The following is a 12,897-nucleotide window of genomic DNA, read 5'->3' as shown; positions in this document are numbered from 1 at the left end:
GCTGATTTCATTATTATTTCAAGTTCCTTAGCTTAAAAAATGTTCTTTTACTTTCTACTTTATGCTTTTCTCCTCTTCCATAGCTAAGAAATATTATTAGATCTTTTTCACACTGTCTTGTTTTTGTCCTTTACTTTCCAAGCTCCTGTTGCTCATCACAGTAAAGACCTAAAGTACCTGGTAAAATTCCCTCATTGGTTTCCCAGTTTATTGCTTGAATACTATTTTGCTCAAATATCTATCACTCAACCTGACCCCCCTTTTATCTTTAGTTATTTTACCTTATCCATTTTTTAAAAGTCATTCTGTGCCCAACTGGGGGTTCTAACTCACAACCTTGTTATCAAGAGTTGCATGTCCTACCGACTGAGCCAGCCAGGAGCTCCAACAAGTCCTTTTTCTTTTTTTAAGTGAACTCTATGCCCAACTTGGGGCTTGAACTCACAACCCAAGAATTGCATACTCCACTGACTGAGCCAGCCAGGCGCCCCTTATCCACCTCAATTTGAGATCCTCACTGTCATCCTCTACCTCCTCTCTCCTTATCGCTACCTCTCTACTGGGAATCAGTGGCCCTTTGCCAAAGAAATGAGTAGGGCACAGCTTCTGTGATGCCCCAAAGCAGATAGGACTACTTCCAGGCCATGGTTGAGCAGGGCAGAAACCTGCTTATGGAATCACGTCTGCATCTGCAGATCTTAGGCCTGATACCTGGGGTGCAAGTGGGTATGGCCCCCGCCACTCCCCTGAGCACTCTCCTGCCAGGTCCAGGGGTGGGTTCCTGGGTGAGAAGAGCTGCCTCTGGACCATGGTAGAGTGAGGCTGGAGCCAGGTCCCCAACGGGCAAGGGTCCTACTGGCTCATACCTGCCAACAGGTGTGCCCCCGGGGTCTGGGACTGCCTTCTCAGTCTCGGGTTCCACTGGGGTTTCCCAACCTCTTACTTGGATGCCAAGGTCCCGAGAAGGCACTTTTAGTTTTGGATGGCTGCCCAATGGTTGTTTCCACGAGGGGACGAGGGCTGGGGACTTCCCCTTCTATCATGTTGCTGACATCAGTTCATGCATATGACTTCGAAAACTGCAGCATGTCTGCTGTAATTTGTAGTTTTTATGGGGGAAAATTACATTTTCAAAAGAATGGGCCTCTCACCTGTAGCCTTGTATTTGCAGTTTATACCATCTCTTTCAAAGTGTCATAGAAAGGATGAAAGATGCCGGAAGTTAGGAAGCTGGACACTTGCCTTCCTCCTCCCACTTTTAAATGTCTACTTTCCCATGAGGGGTAGAAGGGAAGAAAGGCACTTGTCCGAATGGGAAAGGCTGCACTGCGTGGGATAGGATTAGGCCTGCCGCCACCTGGCTCGTCCCTCTTGGGCTGTGTGATGCTCGGGCCCTTCCCACCCAGGGGAAGGTCATCTGTCTCTTCCACTCTAATAGGATCTTCATGGCAGGACGGTGGTGACGAGAATGAGGGCACACAGCAGGAAGGCCCTCGTTGTCTGGTTATAATTCTAATAATAATCATTATTACTGGGTCATAAAAATCTATATGGAATTAGGAAAAGTTAAAGATTTTGACTTTTTCATATTGTACTTATATCTTTATTCAAGAAGAGCACTGACGAGCTCCAGCGTCATATAGGCTATCAGCAGGATTTAGGGGACAGTACGAGACAGAATTTAATGGACTCTGAAACCCTTCCATCTTCCCTCCTGAACCTTCTCTTCCTCTTGTTTTTCTCACACATACTTGGTACTCTCACGTTGCTCTTTGGCTAACTTCAGTTCATATCCCCTTTGAGACCTGCCGTATTATTTTATTCTCCACTTTTATCCCATTAGTACGTAAGTTAGAATTCTCTTTTCCTGAAGAGTGTTGCCTGGTGACGTACCTCCTAGGTAAGAAGTAAGAAATAGTTAAGGTAAAGAGTAAAGAGGAACTTCTTCCTCCTTTCTGTATGGGAGAAGTGTATTTCAAGAGTGGACCTTTCTTAAATTTCTTGTTAAGATTTTATTTATTTGAGATACAGAGAGAGAGAGAGAGAGAGAGAGAGAGAGCCCTGGCACTTGAGCAAGTGGGCAGAGGGGCAAGAGGCAGAGAGAGAAGCGGGGAGCCCCACAGCTGGACAGGCCCTTGATCCCAGGACCCTGAGATCCTGACCTGAGCTGAGCGCAGACGCTTAACTGGCTGAGCCAACGAGGTGCCCTATGGAGGATGGGGGGGGGGGGGCGGGAGAAGAACAGCAAGATGAGATCAGAGAGGGAGCCAAGCCCTCAGAGACTCAATCATAGGAAACAAACTGAGGGTGGCTGGAGGGGAGGCAGGGCGGGGGGGGGGGTGGTCACTGGGGACGGGGTTACTGGGGGCGGCATGTGATGCACTGAGCACCGGCTCTTATAGAAGACTGATGAATCACCCACCTCTGCCTCTGAAACCAGTAATACGTTGCATGTTAATAATTAAATTTAAATAAAAATTTTAAAAACTGGACCTTGATAATTTATATAAATTACTAATTGGTGTATAAGTCTTAGAAGGAGGAGTGTCTTAGACTTTTAAAAATCTCTTCTGGATTCATTGTTCCCTTTTCCTCTATTTCAGTTGATTTATGTCTCTATTATCAAAAAAAATTCTTCCAGTGTATAATTATATCGGCAGCTTTTGTCTGCTTTTTACATTATTTTCAAGGCTTTCTTCTTGGTTCAAATGCCATAGTTTCATAGAGCTTGATCATTTTTATAAAAGGCAGTGATTTTTCTCCTGTTCTCTAATTCCTTATAAAAATTCACCATGGTGGTCTAAGTGTTCATATTGCCTTGAAAAAATGCCTCTTTCCTTGAATCTCAAAGTTGTTTTTTTTTTAAATACATAGTTCCTAATTTACCTGTCCAACTTTTAAATTTATGAGGTGCGATATTAGTTAGTTGCAGATCTTTTTTCATGGCTGGAAATTTTAAGATAATCTGTGAATCTTTAAAATGAAAGGAGTAAGAGCTGTGAAGAGTAAAACAAATTCCAAAGCTCAGAATTTCAGACTTTAAAATATCAGCAAAATCAAGTGTTTTTTTTTTTTTTCTCTTTCACAAAACTGTGCTTTTTCTAAGGTGAATAAAGTGATGTTTTTCCCAAAGAATATCTCTTTTCCAAACAGGTGATCAAGTGATATGGATTGGATACTATGGCTTAATGTATAACCTGGTGAAAATGTCATGGGAACTTCGGGGAGATGATGATCAGGATGGATTTAGAAACAAAATATGGCAAACAGTACGGAGAACAAAGGATCAGGAGAAAGACGGGCGAATCCGCAATGCCATAAACATAGCTCAGGTGAGCTCAACGCCCAGGCATCACGTGGTACTTGTGTGGTTGGAAGCGCTTGTCCTCTCTCTCTGGGGGCCAGGGAAGGCCTGTGCTCGGGGAGGGTCAGCGACTCACAGCTGAGAGCAGCATGTTTAAAATTTAATACTGAAAAAAAAATAAAATAAAATTTAATACTGATCTCCGTTTAGCTAAAGATAGGAGGGTCGGCAGTCCTCTGAGAAGCTTGAAGAGAGGGGTGCTTTGGGGGAAGAGTAACGGTCCTGCTTTGGGTTTGTGCCTGAGAGACATATTAGGTATGCAAAGTTCCAGTTCGGGTCTATGCCGAAATTTTCCAGCTTGCTTTTTAGTGGTGAATTAATCCACTCTCCAAGTGTCTCAATTTGGATGATAAATTATTTGCTTATCTTGCTGGTAGGGTTTTCCTTCCAGCATTAGATAATATAAATCGCCATTCTAGATTCGCTTACCACGACTCTTTTTCTCTACAGTTAAATATGTATTTTACAAGTTCTTGGTTTTTCTAGTTCTAGCTGAATGACTCCATATATTGTTTTTCCTCACGTTCAAAGAAAACCATTGTGAAATTAGCTATCCATTCTTCATGAAATGCAAATGTGATTTTTTCCAGAATGCTTTATCCATATGGTATCCTATGATATTTTAAAACTCTCACCAGTTTTTTTATTTTTTTTTTAAATTTTTTCTATGTCTTATTTGGAGCTAGGTTAATTTGTTTGTTATCTTAAAGAAGACTTTTTTTTTCCCTGTCACTGAAGTTTCTGTCTCTTTCTAGCTTTCACAGGTGCAATTATCCCAACACACTTAATATCCTGCTTTCTAATAATAATTAGAGATGTGAATTAATGTTAGCAAGTAAGAAGAGTAAATAATGAATTCAGTCTGCCTAATGGATTGTCAATGCATATGGGCGGGCCATTATTGCGACAGAGTGTCGACACTAGATTCTTAGTAGAACCTTAAACTCCTTGATTTTTAATCATAAATCTGATTTGGAGTAATAATCTTTATGGAGGACTCTCTAAAAACATGCATTCCTTTTCTCTAGACATCTAATATTTTTTTATAGAGGAAGACAATCAAGAGCTCTCTACTTGAACTACATTAGTTTAAATGCCACGGGCTTGAGTTTATGCAGACATGCCTCAGTTTTATTCTTGGTTGTGGACAGAACATGGAAAGAAAAAGAAAAAAATAATTACTATTGTATCTATTACGGTGATGACCACTATATCACCCAGTATCCCTTTTGTTGCAATGTAAGAAATAAATCTTCCTTATTTTCATGTGATCTCTGAACCTTACTTTGTATAAGCTGCTCAATAAAGTCTTAAAAATATGAGAGTCAAATCTTAGCTAGTTTCTAAATAGACATAGAGGACAAAATGTATTCATCTCAGCAAGTCATTTTATTCTCTCCTTTTTTCCCTTTTCTGTGAATTTTCAATCATTCATATTATTTTCTGGTTTTGCATCTATCTTTGTAGATCGCCACTTCACATCTCAGGCGGATTGTATACTGTGACCAAATAAATAAGCCAAATCAAATTTGCCATTTCTATAATTAGAATTCTATTCATGGGCCTGTTTTCAGGGCCAAACATTTGGTATAGGATAGTTTCTTTCTTCAAAATTTTAGTAAATACCTATAGATAGTTACATTTGAAATCCGTTAATCAGTTAATCAGACATAGAAAATATTTTTTAGCTACTAGGTCCAAGGAAAAACCCATTAATCAAGCAGTCAGGTCTGAGGAGACCTAGATGTGCTAGCACTAGATGTGCTAATTAGTTTTTAATGCTTAGTGGGAAGACTTCTAAGGATGCTTTCATTCATTTTAAATAGTAAATGTGTGGGAAGGCAAGTTTTCCTCAGGAAAAAAAAATCTAAACTGTAAATTTCTTTTTTGTTTTTAAAGATTTTTTTTTATTGATTTATTTGAGAGAAAGAGCACACGGGAGAGGGAGGAAGGGCAGAGGGAGAGGAAGAAGCAGACTCCCGCCTGAACAGGGAGCCCAATCCCAGGACCCCAGGATCATGACCTGCGCCAAAGCAGACATTTAACTGACCGACTGAGCCACCCAGGGGCCCTTAAACTAGAAATTTCTAGAGGCAGCTGAATTAGTTTAAATATAGTACATATTTAACATAAGAAATACACTTATTTGCATTAGATAGATTACTTAAAGGATAAAATTCCCTCTGGATCTGTATTAACTAAAAGATAGAGACATTGAAATTATTAAGTAACAAAATATGTAATTTATGAGTATAAAATATAGAGTGCCTAGCCACTGACTTTGAAATATCACTTAATTTAGTTTGAATTCCCTTATTTAATATTATGATACTACAGTATATACACTATGAAATTATATAAAAATTTCCACCAAATTCAGTAGAAAATGTGAAATAAATATGTACATATTGTGTCCTAGATCTATTTTGCTATGCTGAATTCCATGGAAGACACAAGGGAGTCCAAAAAATGACCTTTACACAATAATTTTCACTGTCTCATTCAGAAGACAGAAGATTCAGAAGATGGAATATTATAGGGGCACCTGGGGGGCTCAGTCGGTTAAGCGTCTGCCTTCAGCTCAGGCCATGATCTCAGGGTTCTGGGGTTGAGCCCGTGTGGGCAGCCTCCCTCTCCTTGGCCCCTCCCTCTCCTTGTGCTCTCTCTCTCTTCTCTCAAATTAATACATAAAATCTTTTTTTAAAAAAAGAAGATGGGATATCATGTATGTGGCCAGTCCCCTCAAAGTTCATGGCACACGGTGGGAGTTCAGGTAAATGTTTGGTCTCCGATTTTTTCCTTATATGAATGAGGAATACGTTGTTGTCATCTTTAAGTAGTACTTGAGCCAGAAACCTAAATGATGAGTCACGTTAAGCGACTCAAGGGAGCGGGGTCAGGGAGCGCATCCCTTAGATAAGGAAAAGTTGTGAGTGGAGCAGAAATAAAAACACTGTAAGAAAAAGCCATTGGTTTTCTTTCTAGTTGAAGAAAAAGCTTTGGGTTGGGCAGTAGTAGGCATTACATTTGAAAGTTACGTCTGGGTTACTAAGTTCGTGTCTTAGGAACTTAGAGATGGATTCATAAAAATAGAGATGCTAAGTAAAACAATTAGTTTTGGGAGAAAATTTTTCTGATTGAATTTTAATAGGTGGGTACTTTGTGTATAGGTGAATCATGTGTTCACTTTCTTATATCTTTTTAAAATAATGAGTTCCCACTTTGGAACTTTTGATTCATTGTCAGAGTAATTGTCCCCAGTTTATTCATGACTCCCTATATTCATATCCTTGACGTGATTCCTTCTATACCCAAAACCTTGGCTTGACCACTTGACTTGATTGGAGTAAAAAGGCAATACCAATGTTACCCAAGCAGAGATTTTACCTTTTTTACTTACAATATATTCGTTTATCTATGTTTAAGATTTTATTTGAGAGAAAGAAAGTGAGGGAGAGAGAGAGCATAAGCCAGGGGATGCAGCAGGGGGAGGGGGAGAAGCAGACTCCCCACTGAGCTGGAGGCGGGGCTGGATCCCAGGACCCCAGTGTCACGACCTGAGCCCAAGGCAAACACTCAGCGAGCTCAGCCACCCAGGTGCCCCCAAATGGAGATTTGGAAAACGCTTATGTATTAGGGCCTGCGCTCCCTTATTCTCTTGGAACACTGTGACTGCCCTGTGAACAAACCCAAGTTACCCAGTTGGAAGATGAGAGACAACACGGCACAGAGACAAGCCGTCATGGTTGACCCACGGCCCCCACCCAAGATTCACCAGCTCCTCACGGACCAAACAGCTGACTACAGGCACATGAATGAGCCCCCCTAAGGCCAGAGGAACCGTTCGGCTGTGCCCCCCTTGAATTGTTGACCTGTGCAGCTGTGGGCTAAATCAATAGTTGTGCTAAACCACATAGGTTTTAGGGTGACTTTTTGTTTTTGTTTTTGGCATAGTAAGAGAGTTGCAAAAGTGAGATTTTAGTCTGCTGAATTATTCAATATAAATGTTTTGTTTCTTTCACCTTTGTCATTTTTTAAAAGGCATTGGCAATAATAGATTTGTTGAGCGTTTACTGTGCGCCATGTGCTAAGTACTTTACATGCATGAATTATTTAATTCTCGTAAAAACCATATGTTATTTGTATTTTCATGCTCTTGATTTTACAGATAATTTACAGATTTTACAGATAAGGAATTTGAAACTTTAAATAAGGACATTTAAACTTTTTGAAAGGTGAAGCAACTTGTCCAGGAATACTGTCGGAAATTACATTAACACTTGATGAGAATGTAATAACATTTTTAATATTGTCCTATTTGCTATGATAATATTTTGCTTAAAATTTTGCATCCATATTGCAGCGCCTAGGTGGCTCAGTCAGTTAAGTGTCTGTCTGCCGTTGGCTCAGGTCATGATCTTGGGATCCTGGGATCAAGCCCCGCATCAGTCTCTCTGTTCAGTGGGGAGTCAGCTTCTCCCTCTCCCTCTCTCTCCTTCAAATAAATAAATAATAAAATATTTTTTTAAAAAGAAGATTCTGCATACATGCTAATGAACACAATTGTTTCATAATTTTTTTCTTACAATATTTTTTATAAGGTTTGCATCAAAGTTATGCTGGATTTATAGAATGAATTGGAAAGTGATTATTTTTTCCTAATTCCCTGGAAGAATTTTGTAGTATGGTCACAATTTCTTCCTTAAAAATTCTGTAGTATTGACACAAGAAGCCATTTGTTGTGGATACTTATGGAAAGGTTGACATCCTTTCCATAAGTTCACTGATCAATCCTTTGATCATCTTTTTTTTTTTTTTTTTTTTTTTTGAGAGAGAGAGAGCAGCAGGGGAGAGGCAGAGGGAAAGAGAGAGGGAATGTTAAGCAGGCTGCACACACCCACAGCCCCGGACCCTAGTGCAAGTCTTGATCTCAGGGACCTGAGCTCAAGAGTCCACTTCCAACTGAGCCACCCAGGTACCCTGTGGAGTATTTTTACAGATGTATACCTTCCTAGACTTTAATTTTCCTTCCCTTGTTTTTTTTCCCCCTAGGAATTTCATCTGCGATATTTTATGAAGTTGCTCACAATATCTTTCTATGATACCTCAGTGTCTTTAGGATCTGACACAGTATTCTCTCCTTCATTCCTGACTCTTACTATTTTTGCTTTTGTTCTCCTTTTTAATCTATCATGCTAAGGGTTTAATCAACTTCTTTGTTTTTTTAAAAGACAGCTCAATCAGTTAGGTATCTGACTCTTGATTTTGGCTTGGGTCATGATCTCAGGGTTGTGAGATGGAGCCCCGTCCAGCTTTGTGCTGAGCATGGAGTCTGCTCCAGAGTCTCTCTTCTTCCTCTGCCCCTCCCTCTACTTGTGCACGTGCGCACTCACTAAAATAAAGAAATCTTAAAAAAAAATAATTTGATTCTCTTGATACTGATATTCTCTATTGTTTTTCTAATCTCTTTTTTTCTTTTCTTTTTTCTTTCTTTTTTCTTCTTTTTTTTCTTTTCTTTTTTCTAATCTCTTTAATATCTAATATTAGATTTATATTTCTTTCTAATTTCCTTGCATTCAATTTGTTGCTACTTTTCCAAAATTACTGAACTGTATTCCTTGTCACTGACTTGTAGCATTTTTCTAATATATGATTTTAATACTATTAATTTCTCTCTACACATTAACTTAGATGTATCCTGAAAGTTATGAAAAGTAATATTTTAATTATCATCCAATTCAAAAGAGTTTCTAACTTCTACTATTATTTCTATTTAAGCCACAGGTTACCCAAGTTCATGACTTAATATCCACACATATGGAAGTTTTGCTGTTATGTTTACAATTTTGATTTCTAGTTCAATTCTACTGTGTTCAGTGACGATACTCTCATTATTATAAAATGTTCTTTATAACAAGTCTACCTTTTGGTTATGAGTATAATCATATTAGCTTTCTTTCATGAGGAGTCTTTTGACCAGTGTTTGCATATTTATTTCCATCTTTTTATTTCAAACTCTCTGAATCCTTATATATTTAGCTCTTTGAAGAAGCAGTATTTTTTTTATATTATTTATGATAGTCACACAGAGAGAGAGAGAGAGAGAGAGAGAGAGAGAGGCAGAGACACAGGCAGAGGGAGAAGCAGGCTCCATGCACCGGGAGCCCGATGTGGGATTCGATCCCGGGTCTCCAGGGTCGCGCCCTGGGCCAAAGGCAGGCGCTAAACCCTGCACCACTCCAGGGATCCCGGAGAAGCAGTATTTTTTAACCCAAAGATTATGGTCTTTAAATTTCGACCCTTATTGTATTTACATTTAAAATCATTATAGTATATTTGTGTTTATTTCTGTAGATTGTCATTTACCATTCTATTTGTACATCCTTTCCTTTTTCAAGTCTCATTTTGTGCCTCTTTTGGGAAGATTTTTTTATTATACAATTTCATCCCACCCCTTCTATCTGTGATTACACCTTTTTCTTGTTACCCAAGATGTTACAAAGTGAATTCTTGTGTTATTGAAGTCTAATATAAATAAATTTAATATTTTCCTAGGCCTTAGACTCTTAAAATATTTTAACTCCATTTATTATTTTTTTTACTTAGATAATCTTCCTGTTGAAATTTTAATTGTGTGTGTATATGGATGTTGTTTGTGTGTGTATGTGTAGGTTTATAGATATCAATATATTATTATTTTAAACTCAATATTCTTTAAATTTACCCACATATTTACATGTTTCTCTCCTTACTCTTTCTTCTTAAATCTCAGACCTTCTGCATGGAATTATTTTTCTTCTGCTCAAAGAAAACCCTTTCATATTCTTTTAGTAAGTATCTCCTGGTGGCTAACTCTGTCAATTTTCATTTACTTGTAAAGGTTTTTATTCAGTTTTATTGGCTAAGAATTCGGTGTTGGTATAGATATGACAAAAAGCTAAGTGTCTAATCAGTTGCTCTGTTTATTCTTCTTCCAGGCAATGGGGTTCCTTGCATCATTTTTAGGACTTTAGTCATAAAGGTTTTTTTTTTTTCAGTTTATTATTAGCTCGTACCATTCTAATGTTAAATTGCATATTAGCATATTCACAGTCGTTTAGGGAATAATAGTGGCTAAACTAACTCCTTTAAATTCCCCACACCTAATTATTCAAAGGACCAAGGTGATTAGCATCTATGCAGGTCTCAGTTTCTCTCTGTGTGGTCTCTGTGCTCTGTTCTTGTGTTACTCTGATGTGTGATCTTCTTTCCTAAATTCCACAGCTGATCTTTATTTCCCTTCATGCTTAATTTCTCTGACGAAAATAATACTGCCAGAGATTATTTATTTCAGATTTTATTTATTTCAGATTTTAAAAGCTGCCTTTTTAAGGAAGTTAATTGTGATACTGTAGAATAAGTTAAATAACTAAACAGATACCTGAATAAGACGAGAGCAAAATGATTTCAAAAGAATGAGCACATTCGGTCTATAGATGTAATGCATTACAGCAAATATGTTGATTGTATTAAAATCGTGCTTTCTTATCTGGAATAGTCTGAACACTTTCTATATAACTGATCTTTGAAGTATATTTAATTTTACAGTACAACATGAGCATGATAAAATCAAGGTTTCCTTTTTTTTTCCTTCTTTGACACTACATCGGCAACACGTATTTACAGTAATAAAACTACAAAGGTTATTTATACCTAAACATTTTTAGTTTTCCTTAATAATTTACTAATTCCCAAATTCCACTGAACCACTTATATTACTAGCCTGTGATACTTCTTTAGGCAACGGGTTCTATGGTGTAAAATGGGCAGAAGCTTTCTTTTATTTCTTTTACAAGTGGTTAAAACTCCAGGAGTTTTTTTTTTTTAACTCCAAGAGTTAAATATATATTTATATATATAAAAATATATATTTATATATATAAAATATATATTTTCATATATATATTTATATAATATATAGTTTATATAATAACTTAATAACTTTAATAACTCATGAGGTGCTCCGTCTCTGCTTAGTGTGAATAGAGGATACCCAAAAGAACAAAAACAGATGAAGGCTTGTGTCTCACATGCTTCCATCTAAAATCAAATATGTAGTCTACTCTTATTTCAGTTAATGCAAATGACTGTGTTTATAGGATAGCCTTCGTTTATTCTTTTCTTCCTAACACCTTGTTGCCAGAACCTTCACTCACATGAGGTAATCATCACATCACTGACACAGTGAAACATAGCCTTAATTATAAATCATCATACATTACAGTGGGAAGGATTTGTTTCAGAAGGATTCCATGTTGATGGAATTAGGCAGAAATTTTCTCTTATTATCCTTTAAACATAAATATGCAATTCATATGATAAACTATTGAATTTAATGAATAAAATTTTGTACTTAATACCTCAATTTATCTAATCCCTGGCAAATCTTTTACTGACTCTATTATGGAATCTCTCATGTCTTGCATGCTTTTTTTAATCCATGATAGCATTCTATCACCTATAATTCGGGTTTTATCTGTTCATGAAATTTGATGCTTAATGGAGGTTACAGGAGAGGTGAAATATTTAATAGCATGTTTGAAATGAAAAACAGTTCTAAATAGATCCCTAAACATGAGCCCTTCATCTGACAAATTCAATATAAACCCAACTGTTGCCTGAGTACTTGGGAAAGAAATCAAAAACTGTCATATACTCATAGTGGCATAATAAACAAATGTTAATTGATGTGCTTTGTTTGAAATACTTCCAGGGAGACTTGCAATGAGCAAGGCTCTTCTGTACAGGCAATTCAGCAGCATATGTTGGCACATCTAGGAAAAGTCATCATGTATAAATGCTTTCTTCCATCTGGTATATGACCTAAAATATCAAAAAGAAAGATGTACAGCTAAAATGAATATGTGACTTTATTTGGAGTACCTTTGACTCCTCAAGTAACGCACTTCGTGGTTCATATCTCATGGTGGGATCTTTAAACTAAAATTTATTTTTATTCTTAATGATATTCCCATACTCCTAAGGCCCTCTATAAAGCAGTAAAATAGAACAAACAACACTATTAGCCTCTATTCTCTCAGTATCTACCTCTCTCCTCCTCCACATATGGCTCTTTTTTTGACATAAATGGAAACTCTGAGTGTAGAAAGGGAGATGTATTTTTGGAAGAGTACAGTCTCTTAAACACCGATAGAAGTGTAATGTAACAGATACACTGTTTTAAGAGAACAAAACTATTTGTAGAACTTACAGTGTGCCTGGCTCACTATGCTAAGTGTCTTATGTATATTAACTCATCTATACCCTGTAAGTCTCCCACCACCACCATCACCCACACAGATGGGAGTGTCTGAGCCTAAACACATTAAATAAGTGGCTAGTGGTGGATACCTCAACGAGTGAGCTTACCCAAAGGCTCTGCTATTTCCACTCTGCTGTGTCCTCGCTCCAAGATTAAATATGAACAAGGCACTAATATTTATTGAAGAGTTTTTGTCTATCAGATACCGTGCTAGAAAATATATTCAGTTTTT

At 37.5% G+C, this 12,897-nt stretch overlaps 1 protein-coding gene across 1 annotated transcript in view; it reads left to right on the top strand.

Annotated features, from left to right (window-relative positions):
• Positions 1–12,897, top strand: part of TMEM232 (transmembrane protein 232) — a gene marked incomplete at its 5' end in the record, with an annotated part of 204,195 nt that overhangs the window by 65,895 nt on the left and 125,403 nt on the right. The window contains one exon of the mRNA XM_055315253.1: positions 3,154–3,332. Within this exon, the coding sequence (XP_055171228.1) occupies positions 3,154–3,332 (179 nt within the window). The remainder of the gene's footprint in view (positions 1–3,153; positions 3,333–12,897) is intronic.

Source organism: Nyctereutes procyonoides, unplaced genomic scaffold, assembly GCF_905146905.1.
Source record: "Nyctereutes procyonoides isolate TBG_1078 unplaced genomic scaffold, NYPRO_anot_genome, whole genome shotgun sequence".
In the NCBI taxonomy this organism is placed as follows: domain Eukaryota; kingdom Metazoa; phylum Chordata; class Mammalia; order Carnivora; family Canidae; genus Nyctereutes; species Nyctereutes procyonoides.
This window is presented reverse-complemented; position numbering and strand designations above follow the sequence as displayed.